The 24,823-nt window shown below is 40.8% G+C and overlaps 3 protein-coding genes across 3 annotated transcripts; 2 read left to right on the top strand and 1 right to left on the bottom strand.

The window, feature by feature from the left end:
• Nucleotides 1-135: 135 nt before the first annotated feature.
• capza1b (capping actin protein of muscle Z-line subunit alpha 1b) lies at nucleotides 136-4,635 on the bottom strand. The gene is made up of 10 exons (XM_034086585.1): nucleotides 4,546-4,635; nucleotides 3,452-3,515; nucleotides 3,248-3,299; nucleotides 2,952-3,015; nucleotides 2,653-2,859; nucleotides 2,493-2,572; nucleotides 2,317-2,395; nucleotides 2,142-2,213; nucleotides 1,955-2,017; nucleotides 136-1,421 (listed from the first exon to the last, which is right to left on the bottom strand). Exons 1-10 carry the CDS (start codon nucleotides 4,582-4,584, stop codon nucleotides 1,281-1,283), a joined length of 861 nt encoding a protein of 286 aa, XP_033942476.1. The 5' UTR covers nucleotides 4,585-4,635; the 3' UTR covers nucleotides 136-1,280.
• A 376-nt stretch (nucleotides 4,636-5,011) lies between these two features.
• On the top strand, nucleotides 5,012-19,217 carry apeh (acylaminoacyl-peptide hydrolase). The gene is made up of 23 exons (XM_034086581.2): nucleotides 5,012-5,141; nucleotides 5,625-5,754; nucleotides 5,838-5,964; nucleotides 6,055-6,142; nucleotides 6,312-6,387; nucleotides 6,489-6,580; nucleotides 7,205-7,279; nucleotides 7,402-7,539; nucleotides 7,642-7,733; nucleotides 7,838-7,878; nucleotides 7,987-8,108; nucleotides 8,835-8,895; nucleotides 8,967-9,064; nucleotides 9,208-9,259; nucleotides 9,373-9,461; nucleotides 9,608-9,746; nucleotides 9,993-10,076; nucleotides 10,520-10,600; nucleotides 16,696-16,784; nucleotides 17,812-18,002; nucleotides 18,253-18,355; nucleotides 18,440-18,546; nucleotides 18,653-19,217. The coding sequence occupies exons 1-23, from the start codon at nucleotides 5,130-5,132 to the stop codon at nucleotides 18,756-18,758; spliced, it is 2,193 nt and encodes a 730-aa protein (XP_033942472.1). The 5' UTR covers nucleotides 5,012-5,129; the 3' UTR covers nucleotides 18,759-19,217.
• Nucleotides 19,218-19,963: 746 nt separating this feature from the next.
• Nucleotides 19,964-23,910, top strand: tlr9 (toll-like receptor 9). Its single transcript, XM_034086580.2, has 3 exons — nucleotides 19,964-20,037; nucleotides 20,316-23,267; nucleotides 23,381-23,910. Exons 1-3 carry the CDS (start codon nucleotides 20,035-20,037, stop codon nucleotides 23,585-23,587), a joined length of 3,162 nt encoding a protein of 1,053 aa, XP_033942471.1. The 5' UTR covers nucleotides 19,964-20,034; the 3' UTR covers nucleotides 23,588-23,910.
• Nucleotides 23,911-24,823: the final 913 nt, after the last annotated feature.

Here is a 24,823-nt window from a genome sequence, read left to right as displayed (position 1 = left end):
ATGAACACTTCCATCATCCAGTGCTGTTAATACATTGACAATGCCTTAAAGCTAAGTGTGTCGAAGTGTTTGTTAGAACAGCTAGTAAAACAATCTTGATTAATACGCTATGTAAAAAAACAACAACCCATCAAATATTTTCAATCCATTTATTTTTTACAACAGAATGGGGCAGTACAGTCTTCAACTTTATAACTGATCGGCACACAGTTGTCGTATGGTGTGAGGGTTGAACACAGCACGTAGTATAACTGATCCAGAGTCAGCCTACTCAGACGTTATGTAACACATACAATATGATATGGCCTTTCAGAAGTCCTGTCAGCAGTATATGATCTTGCTTTACTGTGATGCGTCCATTGGGCATCAACCAATACACGTTTGTTACAGTTAAGAGTGCATTATTTTAAGACTCCAAAAAAAACCCGGCATATTAAAATAGAAATTTGCATACATGGGTTGGAAGATGGAGTTCTTTACCATAGGAAAGAGATTTTGGCAAATAAATCTTGGTTAATATGAGTATGTTTTCCTTCTTCATACAAAGGAAAAGCTGTACAGCAATGGAGGTGGTGTTGCCGATGTAACAGAACAGAGAATACGTTACAGCGTGGAAGTTGCTTTATCTTCAGTCATCAATGCTTGCATGGGTGGAGACATAAATCAGTGGAGTGCAACAGAAAACAGGTAACACTCCCTCAGCCCACAGAGGTACAGGTGTACAGTGCAGGAACAGAGCTATGCTGAAGATCGTGCACAGCTAGACATACTGTCAATTTCACTAGCAACACACAACTACTGGTATTTCCAGTAAATGCTTTCCAAATGCTTATATTTTTCTTATAATTAAACCCTGATATGTGATGTGTGCTTCATTTCTCTCATCAGCTGCCTTGTGTGGTCCTGGTTATTTCCTATGTGTGCTGAGAACTCCACAGTTCTGCATCAGATTGACTATTTTAACTTTTGACTTCTGGAGGTCTACTTTATACGTAGCAGTCCTGAGCAAAGCCCTGCACACTGAACCAACACAACTCTTTTACAACACACACCCAGAAGTAACCGCTTTCTCCCAACCATGATTATTTCCATAACTTTCTTACAGCAGACGGATATCTGTGCTTAACGGTCTGCAAATCTTCAGTTATACTTTTTTTTTTTTTATAATTCCTTGCCCCATACTGATAAAGCTTTGCTTTGGTTAGTCCTTGCGCATGTATAGGCGGGTTGTTGTGGGCCCAGTGGATTGAGCGTCTCCCTGGTAAGTCCCTGACCTTCCACTAGGCATTCTGCATCTCCTTGCCAATTTTGTAACTTAGGATCTTATTCCAGTCGATCTTAGTGCGTGTGACAGGCAGCTGGCGACGCAGGGCCTTGAAGGTGGTGTCAGACATGGTCTGGTAGTTCTCACTGATGGCAGTCTGACAGAAAAGGTGGGAGTCAACAAATATTAAGTATAGCATCTTCACATTTTCCTTTAAAAAATAATTGTTTCTTTTAAAGATGGGGTAGGTAATTTTGGAGAAACCACTCAAACCAGCTCCAGTGCGCTAGAATTTGAAAATACACAGCCGGAAAGAATCAGCCACTTCCTTACGGAGCCCCTCCTCCAACACACAAACGCGCACATGACCAATGAGGGCACGAGATAAGTTTGTGCACAGATGGAAGGCTGACAGGCAGGTAGGCCATCCAGTTACTTTAGCCGGGCCGGCTAAAATAATTGGTCGTACTTTTTACAGTACTACTGCTTCCACAGATGACATTTTTTTATGGATTTTTTGTCAAAGCACTTAAGATATTTATTGCTATCGGGATGTTAAGAGCATTCCATGGAATATAACAAAAAGTGTATCTCGAGCCGGTTTCTCAAACTTACCTACCCCACCTTTAAGGTTTGGATAAAAATAAGACCTAGCATTTTAAAAAGTTTATAAAATGAAGGGTTGCTTACCTGGTAGTCATTCTCTGCATTCTCAATAATGTCAACAAATTCCTTGGCTGTCTGGCTTTCATTCTGTTTCAAAAACACAATCATTACTTTCCAATTTATTTATAGGCTTAAACTTTGTAAGCAACACAAGGTTAACACCACTGCTGAGAGACTGCATGAGTGCCCATGTATGAAAGGTTTCACTTACAGTCACTGGTATTGATTCCTCTACCTCCTTATGGCTAACCAACTGCACATTCCCATCTTCATAGTAGTGCACCTGCAGACAGACAAGACTTTCGTTAGTAAACGAGTTTAAAAACTAATGTCCCTCTTTTACTTTTTTTCCATTTCTGAAGTATCGCTCACTAAATGTAATTCACCTGGATTTTCAGCACTCCCACCACCTGAGCAGTTGACTGACCGAGGGTTAGCTTCCACTCTGACCTACAGCGACCATTCCTGTGTGAAAGAGAAGAGAAGCCCATCATTATAAACAGACAGCGGACCTATATTCAGATATTATTTCAAACAAAGGTTTGCAGGAAAGTCACTATACCAGAAGTTTTTGGGTTGAAACTGATGTCCTTCAATGCAGGCTATGATAGTTTGCTGACCATCAACGGTTTTCCCATATACCTGCACAGATGGTATCAAGTATGAGTATTTAAAATGTCAGACACAGATGAATATTTTGTCACAATTTGTGTGCGCCTTACTGTGCACACTCCAGTAGGGTAGTGCTCCTTGACGTAGGCACTAAGGGAAGTATCACAGGCATCTCTCCAGCTTCTCAGGGCAGTCTCTCCTTCGTAGGGCTGGACATCGCTCACCTCTTTTCTTAAGTGGTCGAAGCGAAAAGCCAAACAGTTGCGAGGGTCCAGGAAACGTCCCTGACCCAAGTCCCCATGCTCTGTGATCAAGACCTATTCAAAAGGGAAGGGAAAGATTTAAAAAAGACTGGCTTTCACACGTGCTCTTCTGGAATGAATAGAAAAGACTTAAGGATTAAACATACCGGCTCTTCATAGCCCTCTAGCTTAGCAGGAGTAAACTGATCCATGTTGTACTGGGCAAAGGAGCTGGACAAATGGAAAAGAAACAAAAGTTCAGTAGGCGTTCATAATATACCCCCATATTTTTCAAATACATGTTTTCCACTGACTATTTTGAAAACACTGGCCATGTTTATAATCAAGAGTGCCTAATATATATCAAAACACAATATGATGTAATGGTGGATCGAGTGTTTTGAATGTTGTACATTTTGAGTATTGGCATTTCTGGCATTTCTCTTAAAAATATGTTACTTACTGTGATGCCCCCTCCCTGAGGAGGTTGTCATTGTTGAGAAGAAGTCGCACATCTAGCAAGACACAAAGAAACCACTGTTTATGCATTACTTTCATAAGAAAAAACAATCAATACCATTATCAAGCAAATTATCATATAATATATTCTACGAAATACAATATTATTATTGTTATGCAACTGTTGTCACAATTAGTCACATCTTACCATTGAAGACCTCATTGAACTCTCCCGGAGGGGCATGAGTCACAAAGTTGGCTGCTATGCGTACCTATGAAAGCAGATAAAATGCTACCAATTAATTGATTTATCATGATAATGTGACCTGCTATTAAATCAGTTCAGAGCTACACTACATGCCGTTATGCTTAAACTATAAATGAGTATAGCATCTCGATTAGAACAAATCAATCAATAATAATATCAAGTGAGTTTTATTTACCAACATATGAGCTTTTGTGTATGTTTTGTGAATGAAGGATTACACATCGAGACCATGCTTTATGAGAGGACACTGCAATAGAAATGCTTGTCCAGAGACTGTCATGTCAATATAAAATCCTGCCATCATCTTGCCCTAAATGTTCCTGTGGACCACCAATACATGTTTAATTTTAAATATTTCTCTATAACCAAAATGATGTCGCAAATCTGTTGATGTTAATGGTACATTGATAATTAATAATATTAATTACATGAGGGTACAAGGAACGACGGTCTGTTATTAATTTGAGCTTTGCGTCCATCTGGTAATGTGTCCAGCTTCCACTGGCAGGGTGTCACTGTCAGGCTCCATATAAACGGTAAACACCGGTATGCTGAACTGCAGCCTGGAGAGGCTAACAAGTATTTGAGCTGCAACTGAATCTGTTTGACCCAGAAATCCTGAACAAGTAACGTTAGCCGCTAATGCTAGCTAACATTACATGAGAGGAATGCGTAGCCCATACTGTAATTATTGCAGACACTGGCAATGCAACGCGACTGTTGAAAACTGGCGTCGATACTTTTGTTAACAATTATAAAGATAACATTTCAACAACTATAAACTGTTCTGTGTCTAGTGGTTAAAGCCTTCTACCAGCCTTTGATTTCACCGCTAGCCAACTATAAGCTTTCACTAGCATCGGCTCGTTAGCTTGTGGTGACCAGAAACACTACTTTATCATTTCAATACATGACTAAATCTGGCATTGTCTTTCAAAAAACTCAACCGTGACCTAATGTGAACATTTAAGACAGGTTAATATCAACAAATAATAAAACACAACGTTAAGCAAATAATAAAACAGTCTTCAAACCTTCTCCTCTTCTGACAGCGGCTCCTCAAAGTCAGCCATCTTGGCTCTTTGTGACCCCACCTACTCCAGCTGACTGACAGGAGCAGTGCGCTGGTTGTCATTCACACACAATATTGAATGAATACTTACAACAAAATACAAACTAATTTGTACAAAATATATATTACTGTGCTTCGAAAGCTAATGTAATAAATCAATAACTTTGGATAAGCACCATGAAAATACTCTTGAGATGATGACGGAAGAGGGCGCTAAAAGCTGTAATTTGTAATTTGTCTACTTTTCCAGTTGGTTGTTGCAAAACTCATTCGTCTATAAAATAAAAGCATCGACACACGTTACTGCTATGAAGAAAGGCCAAGGGAAGAAAGGGACATTAGGGTCAACCGTGTGTAAACTATTCAAATAACACATCCTGAGGGTGAGTTTTTATTTCAGTTTTTTTTTGCCAGCAAATTTCAGCAGAGGGCAGTAAGGAGGCTGCAGAGGGGAAACAGAGTCAGAGTTAGAGGTAGAAAAAGAGTAGAGTGAAAGTACCGCTTTGTACTCCGCCAGACTAGTAGCGTTAACACACCGTCGTTGTCATGAACTCACAGGTATGATTACGCTAAATTAAATACCTAATCCTTGATTCTAAACTCCAATTTTACCCTAGAAGTACACCTCCTATACGTTTCTAACGGTGTTAATTTAGCCGTTATTGGTGTCAATAACTACATTCACTGTAGCCAGTTTTAAAGTTAAGCTAGCACACTGCAGTAAGTATCGTGCCATATGTAATCCTCCAAACACGGCTAAAAACAAGTAGCTTATTTACCATGCTGTTTTAATCATTATTCGACAATCGCTTGGTTGGTTTGCGTTAATGATTATGCTTATGTTTATAAAGTTACCTCGGTTTTTGGTGGTAAACTGTTAAGTATAACACAACACACTTATTAATATGACTACAGCTTATTATTATTATTATTATTATTAGCAGCTGTCAGCTATTTAGCTCGGAAATGAATAGGGCGGTGTTCGTTGTTGGACAGTTTGTATTGAGGCGTAGAGCGAGTTATTCTGCTGCTTGTCGTCAGGTGGTGACCAACCCAGAGGACATTGCCAGGCTCTACAGAGAGCTCAGCCTCTTCCCTTCTTTGAGCAGAGCAGACGTAGGACCTGTGGTCACCTCTCAGTATGGAGGCAAATACAGCAACATCTACACAGGTCTGTGCCATCCACTGTACAATTGTCATGAAATATATTGTATATATTGATTTTGAAATCATGTTGTTCGATTTCCTCTGTAGAATGGAGCCAACGTGACCTGGACAGGAATGAAAATGTCAATTTTTGCAGACAGTACATCGTATTTCATGATGACAAGTCGGTGGTGTACTCTGGAGCCTCAGGAAACTGCACTGAGATCAAAGGAGAGTATGTACCCTTTTTGTTGTTTTATCTTTAGTTCCCTAAACCAACTGTATGCAAACTAAACAATGTCTGTTGATATGTTTGTCCCGTCAGGCTGCAGAGCAAGGATTCCCCCTCAGGTGACATGAAGGCTGTGGTCAGAGAGTGCACAATCAAAGGAGAGGACAAACAGTTTCTGGAGGTGTGTGTCTGGCTCAGATCCAGCATTAAGTCCCTCACAGGCCTTACCAAAACATTTTTGAATTGCTCTAATTATAATGTTAATCTGTAACTCTGCTCTGCCACATCTACTGTTTTGAAACCCACACTCTTTGACATCTCTTCTCTTCTGCTTCTTTGTGACCTTTTAGATCTGGAGTAAAAACATAAAGATGAAAAGCATAAATCTAACAGCCTTAAAAAAACATGGCAAAGTCTATGAAGATGGTGAGTAATCTGCACATTTGTTTGTTAAATCATTTCATTTAAGCTTTGCCTTTTACATATGCTCGACCCTGTGTTAATAACATTGTGTTTTGCATCCTTAGACCAGTTTGGCTGCTTGGTGTGGTCCCACTCTGAGACACATCTCTTGTATGTGGCAGAAAGGAAGAGACCTACGGCAAAATCCTTCTTCCAGGTTTGTTAAAAAAACTGTATTTCTATATAAATTGGCACCAAATCACATAAGACAGAGAACTGCTTAACTGCTCTCCCTTGGTTGAACATTTCAAGAATGTTGATTCTCCCTGATGTCATTGTTGGGATTGTGTTCAATATTGAGCATAGCAAACAGTTTGTAAGTCAAGTCAATTTAACAATAGCACAACATCTAAAAATGTCCTCAAGGGGCTTTACAATCACAGCCTACAACAGCCTCTCTCTGTACACCCTGATCCACGGGCATGACATTGTTAAAGAACTCTTTAAATGCATGTAATAGGATGCAAAACATACACAAGTGGTGAACTAATGGCTAACCTCAAATGCATAGCAAACTGGATCAAATTATAAGTCAGACGTAATGTACACCATATCGCTCAATGGTAAAAGCATTCCATAGTCTGGCCTTTTGAAAATGTTCAATTTTGAATGCAACCCAGGTATTTTCCGTTGACTGTAAGCAGACTGTAAGACTATCGGATCAGGTTTCATGTCCTTTGTTTAATTTAGTCTGGATAGAGAAGTTACAACGGGTATATAGAATCTGTCTAATAAAGACTAGTTAAAACATGTTGCTGTTTGTTTTGTTTTCTGTTTGTAGAGTGAGTCACCAGAGTTGTCTTCTATTGCGGACGAGGAGGAGACAATGAGAAGCGAGGAAAAGGAGACTGTGAAAGTAAACGCAATTAATACTGTGGACGCAAAACACATAAACTAGGCAAATGTTTAATTAAAAAATCTTGCATTCCATTCTAGCTTAAGATGTAGTGTTAAAGTGTGGCCTTTTTATTCCTGCAGGGAGAGCAGTTTGTCTTCCATGAGGACTGGGGAGAGGGGCTGGTTGGTAAAAGCCGTCCAGTGCTTTGTGTTTTGGACATCGAGGGTGACAACGTCTCTGTGTTAGAGGGCGTACCTGACAATATCTCACCTGGACAGGTCGGTACAACAGTTTGTGTGCAGTGCTTCATATGTTTCTTGTGCACTTTTGGTGTGCTCATTAATCCTGCTGTTTCTCTCTCTTTTTCTCTGCTTCTCCAGGCATTTTGGGCTCCAGGTGACACAGGCGTGGTGTTTATTGGTTGGTTGCATGAGCCTTTCAGATGTGGCCTCAAGTTCTGCCCCAACAGGAGGTGATCGCTGTTCACACTGATAAAAGAGAGACATTAAAGTTGGCTTAAAAAAATGCTCATGAGCAAATACTACAAATTATTCATGTCCCCCTTTTCTCTATCAGTTCGTCTTTGTACTATGTGGATCTTACTGGTGGGAAATGTGGTAAGTGAATGCTTGTCTTGTGTTATTTTATTATGTTTATAACAAGTGTAGCTCAATTGTGTTACTACTCCAGATGTTCACATGCATTGTTTTTGTTGTGACCCTCAGAGCAGCTAACATCAGGCACCAGTGCAGTGAGCTCCCCCAGGCTGAGCCCAGACCAGTGTCGCATTGTCTACCTGGAATGTGCTGTCTTTGGCCCGCACATGCAGTGCAGCAGGCTCTGCATGGTAAGACAGGATGGAGCCTCTTTTCCTGTGGACACATTTACTTCCTTTCATTACAAAGTGCATAGAGTGGTGCAGCGATGACGTATTTTTGTAGCCTGACCCGGAAATAAACTGCAGTACAGCAGGGTCGCCAACTTAAGATCGATATTCAAAAATACAGATTCAAAATTGTACAAGTTGAAGTGTTTGTTTGAACAGTTTGCAAGAGGCAGGAACTTGCTTTCAAGCAGAACAGGGCAAACAAACTTATCGGGAGTGTTTACGTGTTCGGTGTAATGACGTACAACGTCCTCGACAACTTCTGTAGTCCTATTCAGCCACATGTTAACAACCATTGTTTTTCAGACACGTAAACTCTTCAAAAATCACCAGTGGAGTCACTGCAGATGTATTTAATGTCGTAGAATAAAATGTGATCCGTCTCTTAAATTTGTGTTAACCACAGACCTTATTTCCAGCTATTTTCCCAAATCCTATGGAGAAATCCCATTGGCTCTGAGACCAGGGAACCGGTAGTGGTAAAATGCTAACTCACTTCCGGGTTTTAGGACGCGTCACTGCACCACTCTATAGTACTTCCCGATAAGGGGAAACATGTATCTTACACAATGCACCATCTGCTCTTTTCTGCTGTGCACGCATACACAAGTGTTCAAGCAGAAGAACATTATTGAGTTTCAAGTGTTTTCATAATCTTTCCTCTGTGCTTGTATATTTTATTTTAAGTTTGACTGGTACACTAAGAAGACCTCCGTGGTGGTGGATGTGGTGAATAGACCTGGAGAAGGTAAGACAAATCTTTTTTATCATTATATATGAAACATTGCTGTAACTGTGTGTGTTGGTGTGTCTTTACAGATGGCTTTACTGGCATCTACAGCTCTCAGTTGTCCCGTCAGTGCTGGTCAGCTGACAGTCAGCGTGTTATTGTTTCCTGCCCTCAGCGCAGCCGCAAGGTACAGTCAACTACTGGAAAATGTTTTGCTACCATGTCAAAACAATTAAACCTTAAGGCTTAATACTGTTTCTGATACATGTACATACATACATGGAAGACATTATTATTTTCCTGAAAAATGAATATATTTCTTTTTTGTAGGATCTGTTGATGGTGGATATAAGCACAGGAAGCGTCACCTCTCTGACTTCAAGTGAGTGACAAGAAAAATGTTGTCACCCTTGGCATTGCTCATGCTCAGGTGTACACATGATGTTTGGTGTTGACAATTGATTGGTTGAATGATTGACCCTTTATTGCCTGTAGAGTCTGACGTTGGTAGCTGGTGTCTGCTGAACATAGAGAGAGATCTGATGGTGGTCAGCTGCTCCTCTCCAAACTGCCCTCCATGTCTGGTAAGATCAGTGGTCTCTATTTAAATGTTCACATTTTGATACATATTATATCATAAATATACTATTACTTGAACACATGTGTTCACTTGGTTGGCTGGTGTTTGGTTGGTCTGTGTCACCTATTGCTTTGGCATTTCTATCCCCAGAGGTTAGGTTTCCTCCCACCCAGAGATTCTCAGGAGGAATTGGTCTGGGTTACTTTGGAAGACTCTCAGATGTTGCCTGAAATTGATTGGCAGATCTTGACTTTCACCCCACCACCAGAGCAAGACAACAGTGAATACCGTAAGAATGACAGGGAAACATTTCAAGTAATATCTAGATATGCATTCTAGCAGACTTGCATTATTTTTGTCTCTGTTATATTGTCAAAAGGGAAGTCATTTTGATTTATTATCGCAAACATGAAAGATACAGAATATATAACATCCCCAAGTTAATGGACGGTTGAAAATGTTAAGCTGTCTATATGAGACATGAAGAACAGCGTATAAAACCCTAATGGGACTAATTAACTGTTCTCTTTTCCAGCCGGCCTTGATTTTGAAGCTTTGCTGATCAAACCAAAGGAAGTGAAAGATGGAGTGAAGCTGCCTCTCATTGTGACTCCTCATGGTTCGTTACGGTCATTAATGTTCTGTATTCATTATTTGTATGTTTTTGTTACAAACAATATGAACACTTAGGGAGAGCTGCATGATGTAAGAGCTAAATTAATATAAGAAAAGTGTTTATATTGATACACTATGCCTGCACTCGAAGTGCTTTTATTAGCAAATGATTGAGTGTGTGGATTTGTTTTTGTTCAGTCAGGGGCTACTGCGTCAGATAAGACTGTTAATGCCAATTGTGGTTGCCATGGTGATAGTGCCCTTAGAAGCGTACTGTTTAATCATACTTTTAAAATCAGGATTGTTATTTAATAACACTACTGAGATGTTTCACATACTCTCTTTTTTTTTTTATTTGAAATGCAAATTATCTGTCGAACTTTTTCCTCACTCGACTGAGGACAAATTGTCGATCTTCATTTAACATAACTTGTTTCTTTTATTTAGGGGGTCCTCACTCAGTGTTTGTAGCCGACTGGTTCCTCTACTCGTCTGTGCTGTGCAGGATGGGCTTTGCTGTATTAATGGGTATGTTCATGTGTTAATTTCATGTCCACCAGCTCAGAGGTGCATCATCCACTAATAAGATGTGTGTGAAAGGAGTGATCAAGGTTCACATGCTGTTTTAGAAGACAGAAGGTTGGCTAAAAAAAGCACTTGCTGAGATCAACAATTGAAGTGAATAATAACGTGGTTTAATGAAAAAACGAGATGATCTACTTATTTTCCGTAGACAAAGACATTGTTATAATAATCAAAGCAATCCTTAAACTTGCGGTCAACAAAAAGAACAACGACCCTGTGTCCCCCTCTCTTCCACACACACACCTCACGCAGGTGAACAGGATTATAATTCCCCTGAGTGCCGCCCATAACTATGTGACCCAAAGCAACCAACCCAATGCGATCAAACAAATATCTTATACAAATACAAACCATTACCCAAATATAAAACTAGTACAAAACAAATGTGTATATTCAAAATGCATTACTATGTACGTTCCATGGCTCCTACATACCAGCCTCTAATTATTAGGTTAGTATACATAATAATTACTAACATTATTCAAATGGAAGACATGTGACAATTATAGCTTGGTAATCAAGTCCATACAGTTGCAGTTCATGCATGCGTTGTTTTTCTTCTTCTTTTCTTTATACGACTCATAAGTTAGTTAGGCCAAAAGGTACCACCACCTAGGCTCAGTCAGAAATAATCCTTGGTGTCCTTTAAGTCTGTCAGTCCAAAGAAGTATTGTGGTAAAGATGTCACTGATATGCATCAGCAACTCTTTCTCTAGTTTCATTAATGTCGGATGTTCTTCCGTCTCTTGTCCTGCCGTTTCTGCATCTTCTCCACGATGTTCTCGCTTCGATCGCCCCACTCCTTCTTTATCTTGACGCCCCTCTTCTCCTTCTTCTTTAACTTAGAGCGAAGCATGTCCTCGTCGTCTTTGATTTTGAGTCTTTCGGCCTTGTAGAGCACGTTGGTCCACTTCATCTTGTTCTCCATTTCCTTGGCCTTGTCCTCGTCCTGCTCCCTCAGCTGGTTCAGTTTCGCAGCGGGGGCCTTTCTGAGCAGCCGTTGAAAGAGAGGGCTTTTGTTGGGATTTGGGATGAGGCTTCTGCTCATCTTTAAAACTTAAATGTCCCAAACTACAGGAAGTACTTAAGGAGTAGTGGAAACAAGACTGCACTGTGCATGTTTGTGAGCAACTACATTGTCAATGCTGCCCCACAGAGACTACACTCAGGAAGTGACGAAGCGGAGGAGGTGAAGAGCATCTGCACAGCAGGAGTAAGCAGTTTGACATCACTGATCAGTGATCAGGAGGAGACAGACACGAAGATGGAGCTCCATGCCATACATCTTGCAGAGTCATATATTCCCGCATCATTGTGAGGTCTGATGACACAGATGTGGAAGTATTGCTCATATATTATGCAAGCAAATACATGTTTGGTTCATCTCTAGTGTACATGCATGCAGGCCATGGAATGTGAGAGAGATATGTCCCCATCAACACCATATGTGAGAAAATTGGAAAATACATAATAATAATAATAAATTGTATTTGTAAAGCACCTTTCATTGCTAAAAGCAATCCCAAAGTGCTACAGGAGGCGTAAGAAACAAACAAAATAAACAAAAGTTTAATCAAAGGCTTTTTTTTAAAGAAAGGTTTTTAGGCCTTTCTTAAAGGCGTCAGTGGTCTGTGGAGTCCTCAGGTGGTCTGGGAGGGAATTACACAGGTGAGGAGCAGCTGCACAGAAAGCCCGATCTCCCATTGTGTGGAGTTTGGTTCTCGGGGGGCGAAGCAGATGGTTTGTTGTGGAACGGAGGTTGCGTGTGGAGGTTTGTGATGCGAGTAGTTATTTCAGGTATGGAGGAGCGTTCCCGTGGATGCACTGATGGGGCGAGCAGTGAGATCTTGTATTCAATCCTGAATGACACAGGAAGCCAGTGGAGGGAATGAAGGACGTGTGTGATGTGGTTGTACTTTCTCACCCTCATCAGGATCCACTGTTCTGTACGTATTGGAGCTTCTGAAGGCGTTAGGAGTCCCGATGAGGAGAGCGTTACAATAGTCACGCCTTGAGGAAACAAACGCATGGACCAGTTGTTCAGCATCTGACAGGAGTTTTGCAATGTCCCTGAGGTGGTAGTAGGAGGTTTTGCACAGGTGTTTGATGTGGGTGTCAAAGGTCAGATGTCGGTTAAATCTTACACCCAGGTTGGTAACGGATGTGGAGAGGGGTATGTTTTGGCCAGAAAAGGTGATGTGGTTTATGGGGGATGACTGGACCTGGTTTGGTGTGCCAACTAAAATAGCCTCTGTTTTTGAGCTATTTAGCTGCAGGAAGTTTTGTTGCATCCAAGCTTTTATCTCCTCAATGCAGGTGTTAAAGGATGTTGATGGTGATGATGATGATGGTGACAGTGAGGATGCATGTGGGATAGGGTCTGTCTTTATATATAGCTGCGTGTCATTAGCGTAGCAATGGAATGATATTCCATGCTGGCTGATGACACGGCCAAGGGGCAGAGTGGGCCCGAGGACTGACCCTTGAGGGACACCACGGGTAACAGGGTATGTCTGGGACCTCGCACCTCCCAAGGAGACGTACTCTGTTCTTCCAGACAGGTAGGACTGGAACCAGCTCAGGGCGGAGTCAGAGAGTCCGATGGTCTATTGGAGGCGCTGAAGGAGGATGTTATGGCCGACAGTGTCGAATGCTGCAGTCAGATCCAGGAGGATGACGGCCAGTCCACACAGCGGCGTGCGTTGAAGCTTCCAACGCTTCTCCCCATTCACTTTGAATGGGGTGATGTCACTTTTAGCCAAACTGCATTTTGGGAAGCGACGTGGAGCGTTGCTGGCTTCAAAAGTTGAGCAATGTTCAACTTTTGACGCCTCGACGGAGGCGTCAGCCAATGAAATCCTGTTTATGCAAATCTGCCAGTACAAGCGCTAGCCAATCAAACCGCGTGTTTGCTGGAAGAGACTACGCAGGTCATTTCCTCATATTCCAAAAAATGGAGGGAAAATTCATTATAGCGGTAGTGAATCACCCGGTGCTATATGATCAGTCTCTGTTCATCTACCGGGATACAAACCGGAGGAGCGAGGCATGGAGGGAGGTGGCAGAGACAGTGGATGAAACTGGTAGGTTTTCGCCTGTTTGGGGATTTTATATCCAGTTTACTTCGTTTTAACATTGCTATTGCTTTGTATGTCGGGGGCGGGAGATTCATGTGATTGGTTGTTGGTCGCGTTGCTCACAAAAAATACCCAAGCTTCAGATACGCCCACCTCCAAGCGTCAACGCACGCCGCTGTGTGGACGGGCCGTGAGGACGGGCCGTGAGGAGAGATGGGCAACCAGGTTCAGCCGCCATCAGCAGGTCGTTTGTGACCCTGACCAGAGCTGTTTCAGTGCTGTGGGCGGAACGGAAACCGGAGTAGAGTTTCTCAAAGAGGCCGTTTAGTTGGAGATGGTCCTGAAGCTGGGCGGCAACTACATGTCTAACTGCCTACCAGCATGTCATGCACTCACTGGCTGTGGCACAACAAGTGGTTTGTACAGAATAGGAAAGACAACGGCATTCACCAAACTCAAGACCCATCTCAGCGAGCTCAAAGATCTGGCCCATTTTGGACTCTCTGCCTGCTTGGAAGAGTCTTTGCCAGTCGCAAGAGAATTTGCGCTTCTGCTATATGGAAAAAATAAAAAGGAAATTGGACTGATGTGCACAAACTTGGATGAACTGAGGTTCATAATTGCATCAACAACAGATGCAGCCTCGGAAAATCTGCCGCAAACAGAGGATGCATTTCAACAACATGTGCAAAGAGCAATGTTTCAGACAGCGATATGGTGTCACAGCCTGAACCCAAACCCTTGTTATGGAGTCCTATTGGCAAGGGGTGGATTGTCAGAGATGGGGCCATTCAACCAGTGCTATTTACAAAACCCCCAGCACCTACAGAAGTGAGAGACATTACTCACTTGTATTGCAAAGATGCAAAGTGTGGAGAGAGTGGAAAGTGCCAGCGCCTCTCTGTTGGCCTTCCCTGTACGGAGTTCTGCACCTGCTGTGCAGAATGTCAACATGTGTCCCCTAACGTTTCTGAGGAACCTGACATTTAACATTATATTCTAGTATCTATATACTTGACCTCTCACAGAATTATTTGATGATTTGTATACTTTACTTTGAATTAAGGTTCCAGTTTCAATAAAACCTGTACTATTTACACCTATGTTTTAGACTTAGAGGCTTGCAATTTAGAACTGATACACTTTATTGTATTGGGTTACTCTTATTCTATTTATTTGGTGATAAGAAATCTAATTTGCAATAGAACTGTACCAGATATTTCCATACAACTACTGGTTAGTGTTCAATAGCACCATAGACAATTCAGTAATGGTATATTTTTTTAGGGATTACTGTTTTTCTGATAAATGAGAGAAAAGTGATTAAGTCCTATGTTCCTATCACCAAAAGTACAATTTCCGTCTAAACTAAACCTAAGTTTACAGGACTATAATTCAGTATTTGTTTAGTTAAATAATTGTCTGACTATTTGGTGATGTAGGACAGCCACCTGGTTCATACCTCAGCAAATCTGAAGAGGAAAAGAGTGGTCATTCTCAAGTTATGGGCTTTTTTTGTCACCTTTCCCACATTCGGCCTGGTCTAATTTGGCTCTTTTTCAGGGATTGGGGTAGTTCTACAGAACAACCAAAAAAAACATTTTTTCCCCAAAATAAAATTTGACAACAATCAATTTCTTAAATGGGAGACCCTAAAGATAAGAAAAATCATTGTTGTCATTTGTTCTACCTCGGGTAGGGGTATCTCCTAATCTGAGGGCCCTTCCTGCTAGACTATTAGGAACATTGGTTCCTATCAACAGTCCAATCCCTGCATTTATTTCAGGCAAATTAACGTTTTTTAGATGAGGCCATCTCTGTAGGTCCGCTTGTCTAGGAATGTTCCCACTGTGGGAAGGCATGCACTCTTGGGTGTAGGTTTGTGGCAGTTGACAGAAATTGTCATTTTTTTAAGCCAGCCACTTCTAGTCCAAACACAATATGGCTATTTACGACCCTCTCTTGGCCCATAGTTCGTAGAATAATCTGCTCCTTCTTTCCAGTTGGGCTGAGCTCGTGCATCAAATCCTCTGTACAAAACACTGCTGTACTTCCAGGGTCCAAGAAAGCATAGGTGGTGACAATCTTACTGCCTTTCTTTGACTTGACTTGCATTGGAACTATGGGAAGTTTACAATTGTCATCACCAGCCCCGGTAAGGCCACTTGACACCGGTGTGCTGTCCACTGATAGCAATTGTGTCTTGTTTCATTTGAAGGAATGTGAAGTATGGTTGGATGTTTGAACCCACATTTTGAACAGGAAATGTGTTTATTGAAATGTTTGCTAATGTGCCCCACGCACAAACAACCGAAACAGACACCTTTTTCCATCAAGAAGCCGATCTTCTCTTTGTGTGTTCCTTTTTCAAGCTGATGGCACAAGTCTAAGGTGTGACCTCCTCCTCCGCACAGACATGGTTTCCTTCCATTCAGTATCTGTCTGGGTTTCATTTTCTACAGGGGTTAAAGTGGTGGAAAAGCTAGTTCCTCTTAAACTTGAGCGAGGCTGTTTAAACCAGTATTTATTGTTATGGAGGGAGAATCTTGTTTGTTTCCAAATACTGGGTTGGTTAAGGTTTGAACTTGTCTCTCAATGAAATGTGTGAAAGAATGTTGCTCTGCGGCTGTTCCTCTCCTGCAGCTCACAGGCTAAAGTTCTCCACTTGTCACTGAAGGTAACTTTCTTATTATGATCACCATATTCGCAGCCATGTCAAGCTCAGAATTTCCAACCGTTATTTTTTACTTTTCATAGGTTATTTACTTTTGCTAATTTTGGAAAGTTGCAGCTGCTCAGTTTATCAAACATGTTTTAAACCATGCTCAGGGGGGTAGTATCTCTGAGGCGACAAACATCTTGACTGGTTCACTTTTGTGTTAATTCTGTGTCAGAATAAATCATAATATCTAGCAATGATAATCAGACCGTAATGCAAGTTTTGTATTTGTTCTTTCTTAGTCAACTATCGAGGCTCCACTGGGTACGGCCAGGACAATATCCTCTCATTACCTGGCAACGTTGGCACCCAGGACGTCAAGGATGTTCAAGTAAGAATGAAACGAGAGCAACAAAGGCTGGTCCAAACGATGATTTACAAGTCTTTGCTATTCATTTGTTTCTATATTTAGTTTAAAGTTTCTGGTTGAGTCATGGATCCCAACAGCAATAGTACAATCAAATATATATATATATATATATATATATATATATATCAGGGTTTCCGCTAGGATTTTTTCTCGCCGGTCAAATGTCCGGGCAGAATTTATTTTACCGGACAAATTTGAAACTTACCGGTCATATTTCAATAATAATAATAAGAGTTGTGTAGCAGAGTTTCCGTCAGCAGGTAATTTACCGGACTATGAGCAGATATGCTGATGTTTAAAACTCAGTTCACGGGCTCATTTTTATATTGCTTCAGTTTATAATCGTAACAGATCGAAAAAATTCAGATTAATTTTTCAATAAATGATTCCACAAACAACAAACAACATAATTATTACATTCAAACAAACTACTTGTAGTAGATAACGTACATTATTCAGAAGTTTACATCAACTTTGAATAATAACACGGGAGAAACGGATCCTCTCTTTTCCCCTCTCCCTCTCTCTCTCTCCTGACAGCACGTCAGTTTCTCAAGCAGCTCCTGCAGCTCGCTAAACAGAGGGCGGGGCTTCAGGTGATTATGCAGAGCTGCGTGTCTCGGTCAGACTCAGCAGCTGATCTGATCTCTCTCTCGCATCCGGTTAAACTTCACTCGCGTTTATGTCCATATCGATCAGATCCAGCTCTCCTGATCGGCCTTTATAGAGAGCACCGATCAAACCATTAAGAGTGAATATCGGCCGATAATGACCGGCGGCCGATCGATCGGAGCCTCCCTAATTATTACCAGACATTTTGACCGTCAGGTTTTGAATTTACCGTTTTTTTATAAATTTTACCAGCTAAAAACCGGTAATTACCGGCTAACGGAAACCCTGATATATATATATATATATATATATATATATATATATACTTTTTATATATTTTTGCTCACCCGTCTTTTCAATGTTTTCTTTCTACCAGTTTGCTGTGGAAAGTGTCCTGAAAGGTGATGAATTCGACATGCAGAAGGTGGCGGTTTCTGGGGGCTCCCATGGGGGTTTCCTGGCCTGTCATCTGATTGGCCAGTACCCAGGGTTCTACAAGGCATGTGTATCTCGCAACCCTGTCACCAATCTGGCCTCTATGATCGGCAGCACAGACATCCCAGACTGGTACATCTTGGCATGCACATTCCCACATATACGTACACTTTTGTATCTGTTGGGCACAAATTCTCACCTTAGTTGTTTTGTATCATTTGTACCGCTGACATTCCCCTCTGACAGCTGTGAGTGGGATGCAGGGGATGTTTCTGCCTCACTGTCAGAAAAGGAAGTGTCCCCTAATACACAAAGACACTGCAGGAACACGAAACCTCAAAGCTTTTCCTTCGTGTTTATGTTAGATTGCTTGTTTTTGCAGGTGCATGGTTGAGGCTGGCTTTGACTACACTACAGACTGTCTACCTGACCCTGCTGTGTGGGAACAAATGCTGAACAAATCCCCCATTAGATACGTCACACAGGTATGAGTATTTCTGTGTTTGCACTTGACTGCGATCATTAGTCTTGTTCCACAATAAAGTAACCTCAGATGTTTTTTTATCTAGGTGCAAACACCAGTATTGCTTACCTTAGGGGAAGATGACAAGCGTGTACCCAGCAAGCAAGGAATTGAATATTACAGAGCTCTGCAAGCAAAGAAAGTCCCAGTCCGGTGAGCTTCTTGTCTGAGTGACGTGTTTTATCAGTTATGTCAGCTATGCACTGCACAACATGGCTTTTATTGTTCATTCAATAATGCTCCAGTGTGTGTTGTTTAGGTTACTGTGGTACCCAGGAAACAATCACTCTCTCTCCAAGGTTGATGCCGAGTCCGATGGCTTTATGAACATCGCCTTGTGGATAATTCAACACTTGTGGAAGTGATGTTACACACTACTGTAGATGTATGCATGGTGGTGTGCCAAGGATCTTGCTACCAGGAAAGGAGAGCAGGAGACTATGGTGTGCAATGGGTGTTCTGCTCACTCTTCCGGGACCATGTGAGGTCCAAGCCAAAGCCAAAGCATTGAATGTCCTATCCAACCTGAACACAGTTTGTATAACTGTCCTTTACTTCTATCTAATCTACTGTATCTGTGGCTATGGTAACTGCCACTGCTTCTTCCAATGTTTGTACAAAATAATATTTGAACACACTACTTGAATAGAAGTCGTTTTTTTTCATACAGTTTTGCCTTTGCAATCTTTAAACACACTGAGAAAATAAAGATATTTTCCGTGTGTTGCTTGTAGGTTTTATTAACAAATGAACATTCATTTTCTCTGCTATACTTTTAGATTTTATGATGTGGTACATTTAATAAAGTGATTGTCAAAATGCTACTAGTGTGGAATTAATCTTTTGAAACATTAGCATTTTTCAGGTTGAAAAAGATTTTTGAAGCAAGGTTCAAGGTTCTTTATTTAGTCATGCGAACATAGCTACAGTGTAGTTATGCCGATGACAATCTTGTGTCACAGGCTTCTCCAGCAGTGCAACACAAACACAGATAACAGAAAAATATAGTGCAAGTACATACAGTAGTAATACAAAAAAAAAATTGTTAAAAAAAGTGAAATGGTACAATAAGAGTCTATATGCAAGTTAAGAAATATGATATATTAGGTTAATAGATAAGTAATGTTTAAGTAGCAGCCAGATGCATATTAAGGATGTTGTTTCTACAGTTCAGGTGCTTAAGAGTCTTATTGCCTGTGCGATGAAACTGTCCCTGAGCAGGTGATGATGTTGTGTTTACTTCCTTATACGTTTTCTTTAGAATCAGTGAATTAGGAAGTTAGCCAACTTGATCTACCAATGCTCTCTCATTCCTTTTGGGGTTTTCTCTGCAGTCAAAAAAGGAAAACATTGAACTTTCTTTTGATTTTTCTAATACTCTAAAGGTGTCATCAGGACATTTACTTTTGTTAAATCACACGAGGTGATATTGATTTCTGATGTCCTCGATCAATTTGAATTTGGTCACATGGTTTGTCCCATTGTCATGTGTATAAGACCACACGCTTTCACTTCTGCATACATGGATCCAGTTTCCTAGCACTGCAGCTGCTTTTGGATCCGTTTTCTATCTTCTCTCTCCACCAAACATCGCTTCATCTGGCTGCCGATGTGAATGCTAAGCTTCATGCTATACCTGTCATGGTAAGTAAAACAATTTGTATTCTGCTATCTAATTGCACTACATTCTACTTTAAGAAGATGATATAGCTACTCTTTTGTTACGTTAAATGGACAGAAATGGCTCATTAGTCAGGCTTAACTAAATGAAAGGGATTATCTTAACAATTGTATGCTTTAGTACAGAGTAAGGGTGATCTCAATGGAAATGTTGTGAATATGCTTGATATTGTGCACAAGAGAATTGCCCAGACTATTGTAACACATAAACAAACGAGTAAAAACATTAATTCTTTTTACAGGCTATGTTGAAAAATATCTTCATCATTTTTCAACTTCTTCCATTGGCGAGGACCATCAATACCACCTTTTTACCATGTGACTCTGATATTAATGGCACCGCAGTGGACTGCTGTGACAGAACAATCGAGTCTTTCCACTTTATTAAGTCTCCCAACGTTGTGTCACTCAATTTAAGTCGAACTAAGATATGGAAAGTGGGGCAAAATGATTTTTTAAACCTCCCAAATCTTGACACCTTGAAAATAATGGGGAATTGTCGACCAGATCAACCGAGACTGAAACAATTGTGCAAAATGGAGATCAACAATGATGCCCTGACGAAGCTATTGAAGCTTAAATATCTGTATCTGTCAGGAAACGGCCTCACCTCTATTCCCCAGTTACCCCAAAACCTGATGGTTCTTGACCTACAGAATAATTGCATCTTCAACATTGCAGAGCCATTACACACTCCACACCTGCAAGTGCTCTACCTCAGCAAGAACTGTTATTACGCAAATCCTTGTGGCCAACCCTACTACATCAGCAAGAGTGTTTTCAGACAACTCTCTGAGCTAAAAAACCTAACCTTAGGGTATAACAATTTTACAGCTATCCCTTTAGAGTTGCCACCCTCACTGGAGCTTCTGGATTTAAGAGAGAATGCAATTACAGAGGTCTTAGATGGAGCGTTTGCAAACCTGACTAACCTCAAGAGTTTGACTTTAGAGTGGAATTGCCAGCGTTGTGACCATGCAGCCAGGCCCTGCTTTCCCTGCCCAGACAATAACCCTCTACTCCTAAATAACAACTCACTCTATGCTGAGAACAGCTCAATCAACTTCCTAAGCTTGAGAGGAAACTCACTGAAAACCTTTCCAGTGGGGCTTTTCCAATCTTTGAAGAAATTGGAGAGGTTGGACCTCTCCGACAACCTCCTGGCATATGCTATACGTAATGGCACCTTCTTTAAAGAGCTGAAGGGCCTCACTTGGATCAGCCTTATCTATAACTATGAACCACTGATGATATTTCCGGAATTGATCCTCTCCCCATATATTTGCAATATGTCTGCTCTACAATATCTTCTTCTGAGTGGTAACTTTTTCCATACGTTTTCCAATGAAAGCGTTAGTGTTGTGTCCAAACTTCAAAATCTAAAGGTACTAGAAATGAGAATGAACTTCATCAATACTTCCATACCCATTACCTCTCTAAAACAGTTACCATCACTCATCAAGATTGACCTTTCCCAAAACCTCATTAATTTTCTTCCTTGCTGCTCAAGTTCATCATCTAGAATTGTGGCACAGAACTTGTACACACGCAATTTTCCTGACCAAGGCCTTATGCTCTCAGATCACAAATCCACATCTGCAAGCAATACCTGGGAATCAAGCCAGACAAACCGTGGTGAATTGTTGGAGCACAATGTGAGACAAATTAAATTCCTCTCAGACTTTAAAGATACCCTCTGCCGCGGCAAATTGTGGATTGACCTGTCTCAAAATAACATTCTGTCGATTTACAAAACGGTATTTGTAGGCATGGAAAATGCTGTTTGTTTGGACCTTTCCTTCAATTACATGAGCCAGGCATTGAATGGCGGTCTGTTTGATAGCATGAAGAAATTAGTTTTTCTTAATTTGTCATTCAATAGACTTGATTTATACTACAACGATGCGTTCAGTGAGCTTAAAAACACTCTAAAGGTGTTAGACATTAGTAACAATGAATTTCACTTCCAAATGAAGGGGATGGGCCACCATTTTGGATTCCTTCAAAGTCTGACAAAGTTGGAAGCTCTAAGTCTGGCAAACAATGGCATTGGGATGCGTATAGATTCATGGCTGAACAGCAGCTCTTTAAACTACCTCTACTTTTATGGAAATCACCTGGACATTATGTGGGATTACGATAACGACAAATACACTAGTTTCTTTCACAACCTGATAAACCTCACCTACCTCGACATCTCTAATAATGAGCTGAAGTCAATTTCAGCAGTAGTGCTTTGCAACCTCCCACAAAGCTTAGAGCAACTAAGCATCAGCAAAAACAAGCTGAACAATTTCCCATGGGAAAACATCACAGCGCTGAGCAATTTATCTCACCTGAACCTCAGTCATAACTTCCTTGATTCATTGCCGAATAAAGTAATACATTTCGGAGCAAATTTTACCCTCTTGGACCTCAGTCACAATTATCTAAGGTTTATTCCTGATGATTTCTTCAGTAATGCGGAATCCCTGAACTACCTGTATCTCAGCCACAATCAGATCAAAGCGTTGAACCATCAATTTCTCCCTCCCCCCTTTAAAAATGTCAGTGCCCGTCAGATACTCACCCTGCATGCCAACCCATTTAAATGTGACTGTGATACATCTTCGTTTACAGATTTCTTGCGTACTACTGCGGTACAGATTCCTTATCTCACCACATATATACAATGTGGTTACCCAGAGTCCCAACAGGGCGCGAGTGTGCTGTCCATTGACCAACGTTCCTGCCAGGACATATACGGTGGCTTAGCCTTCCTCGTCTGTTCCTTTTTGGCTGTGACCTTCACTGTTCTACCCCTACTGAAGCATCTCTATGGCTGGGACCTGTGGTATTGCCTACAAGTACTTTGGGCAGGACATAAGGGCTACTCCCAACTTGCTGGAAGTAATTCACGTTATCAGTATGATGCTTTTGTGGTGTTTGACACCAGGAACAAGGCTGTGAGCGATTGGGTCTACAATGAGTTAACCGTCAATCTGGAGATCTCCGGTCACAGGAATTTTTGTCTCTGTTTGGAAGAGAGGGACTGGATTCCTGGACTTTCATGTATTGACAATCTTCATAATGCTGTCAACAGCAGTGTCAAGACAGTGTTTGTGCTATCTAGTGGAGCCACTGGTGGTGAAACGGTGAACGGTGTGATTCGCCAGGCTTTCTTCATGGTTCAGCAGCGGCTTCTGGACGAGAAGGTTAATATATTTAACTTTTATTTATCTTGTGGGTGAGAATCTTATCCCCTTTAACCTGTTGCCGTGTTTTCTCAACACTCAATGATGTCTTACTTTACCTCTTTCTCTTTTAGGTGGATGCAGCTATACTGGTCCTGTTGGATGAGAAGTTTCCCAAACTGAAGTACCTTCAGCTGAGAAAACGGTTGTGCAAAGATTCTGTGTTGTCATGGCCGAGGAACCCACGGGCCCAACCACTTTTCTGGAACCGAATGAGAATGGCACTGTCATCAGATAACCTCAAATTCTATGATAACAACATGAGTGAAAGTTTTATATGACTTTCTTTTATATTCTGATAGAGGACATTTTAGTGAAAAAGTCCTCTTGCTCTTTGTCAATAATCTTCCCAATACTTGATTATTTTTTTAAATCTTTCTATTCATATATATATAACCACTCTTCTACAGTGTAAATATTTTACTTCTCAAAATTGTGTTTTGTTGTTTTATCTAACAAAATTGTTAATTGATTCTTTATTTGTCTTTAGAATGCTTTGGCCAGGAAGGGACATGTTGCTATTGTGGGCTGCCAACTTAGACACGCTGTCATTTGTACATAGACATTGATATTGGATTATGCAAATAAACTTCAACTGATTTAATTTTAGTAGCTTGATTGATTACAAAGGAGTCATGTAATGTATGTGTATAACAAACGCCCCAAGTCCCATATTACAAAATCTCACTTCCCTTTGGTTAGATTTTGGCAGGAAGTGAAACTAAGGATTACATCTAACATTTCACAGATGACTAACAACGGAATCTGTTGTACCCATTTAAAGTAAGACATGGCACCTGGTATTAATCAAGAAATGTAAGAGGAAAACCTTTGCACTCAACCCTTGTGTGGTGTTCATATTTTTGTTACTCAGCCAGTGTTCGTGGGTCTGGTAGACCCGCTGCCTTTTTGGGCTTGAATTAAGCACAATCAAACAATTTTATGTTAAAATACTCAACAGATGTTTATTTAATCTCAATTAAAAGCAATATAAACAGCATATGGTTAATATTTACCCTTTTACATCTGTTTGATCACATTAATGAATTCAAGTGCTACTCGTTTTTTTGCCTGCTGACCGCTGGTCCTGTGGCTCGTCTTTTTTTTGTGTGCAATCTCTTCAAAGTCACTGTCAGACTCAGAATTCTCAGAAATGAGATCCTCACATTCTGAAACCTCTTCCTCTTCATCATCATCAAATGGTTCTCTCTCTTCCAGAATCATTTGCAAGGCCCTCTGAGCAGAGAATCTTTTGGCCATCTTGATCAGTTGTGATAAGGAACCAAACTGGCGAAGCGTGGTCATTGAAAATATGTTCTTCACAGAAAATGAGCCAAGGTCATTGAGTGTGGGTTTGAAAAAATAATTTATCATATCATTTTTTTTAGCTAAATAATGAAAACGGGTCCCACAGACCCGAATACCATACAAGGGTTGAGTGCAAGCAACATATTAAAGGAACAAATAGATTCAGCAACATGGAGTACTGTGTTGTTGAATTGTACACATATTTAACA

The sequence above is a fragment of the Pseudochaenichthys georgianus genome, chromosome 7 (genome assembly GCF_902827115.2).
Source record: "Pseudochaenichthys georgianus chromosome 7, fPseGeo1.2, whole genome shotgun sequence".
Taxonomy (NCBI): Eukaryota; Metazoa; Chordata; class Actinopteri; order Perciformes; family Channichthyidae; genus Pseudochaenichthys; species Pseudochaenichthys georgianus.
This window is presented reverse-complemented; position numbering and strand designations above follow the sequence as displayed.

Excerpts from the sequence above, each read along its gene's own strand:
- capza1b (XM_034086585.1), bottom strand. The coding sequence starts at position 4,584 with ATGGCTGACTTTGAGGAGCCGCTGTCAGAAGAGGAGAAG. Across the intron at positions 3,300-3,451 it reads GTTCAATGAGGTCTTCAATG|ATGTGCGACTTCTTCTCAAC; the intron begins GTAAGATGTGAC and ends GTGTCTTGCTAG. Across the intron at positions 2,214-2,316 it reads TGGGAGTGCTGAAAATCCAG|GTGCACTACTATGAAGATGG; the intron begins GTGAATTACATT and ends GTCTGTCTGCAG.
- apeh (XM_034086581.2), top strand. Across the intron at positions 9,065-9,207 it reads GCCCTCAGCGCAGCCGCAAG|GATCTGTTGATGGTGGATAT; the intron begins GTACAGTCAACT and ends TCTTTTTTGTAG. Across the intron at positions 9,260-9,372 it reads CGTCACCTCTCTGACTTCAA|AGTCTGACGTTGGTAGCTGG; the intron begins GTGAGTGACAAG and ends TATTGCCTGTAG.
- tlr9 (XM_034086580.2), top strand. Across the intron at positions 23,268-23,380 it reads AGCGGCTTCTGGACGAGAAG|GTGGATGCAGCTATACTGGT; the intron begins GTTAATATATTT and ends TTTCTCTTTTAG.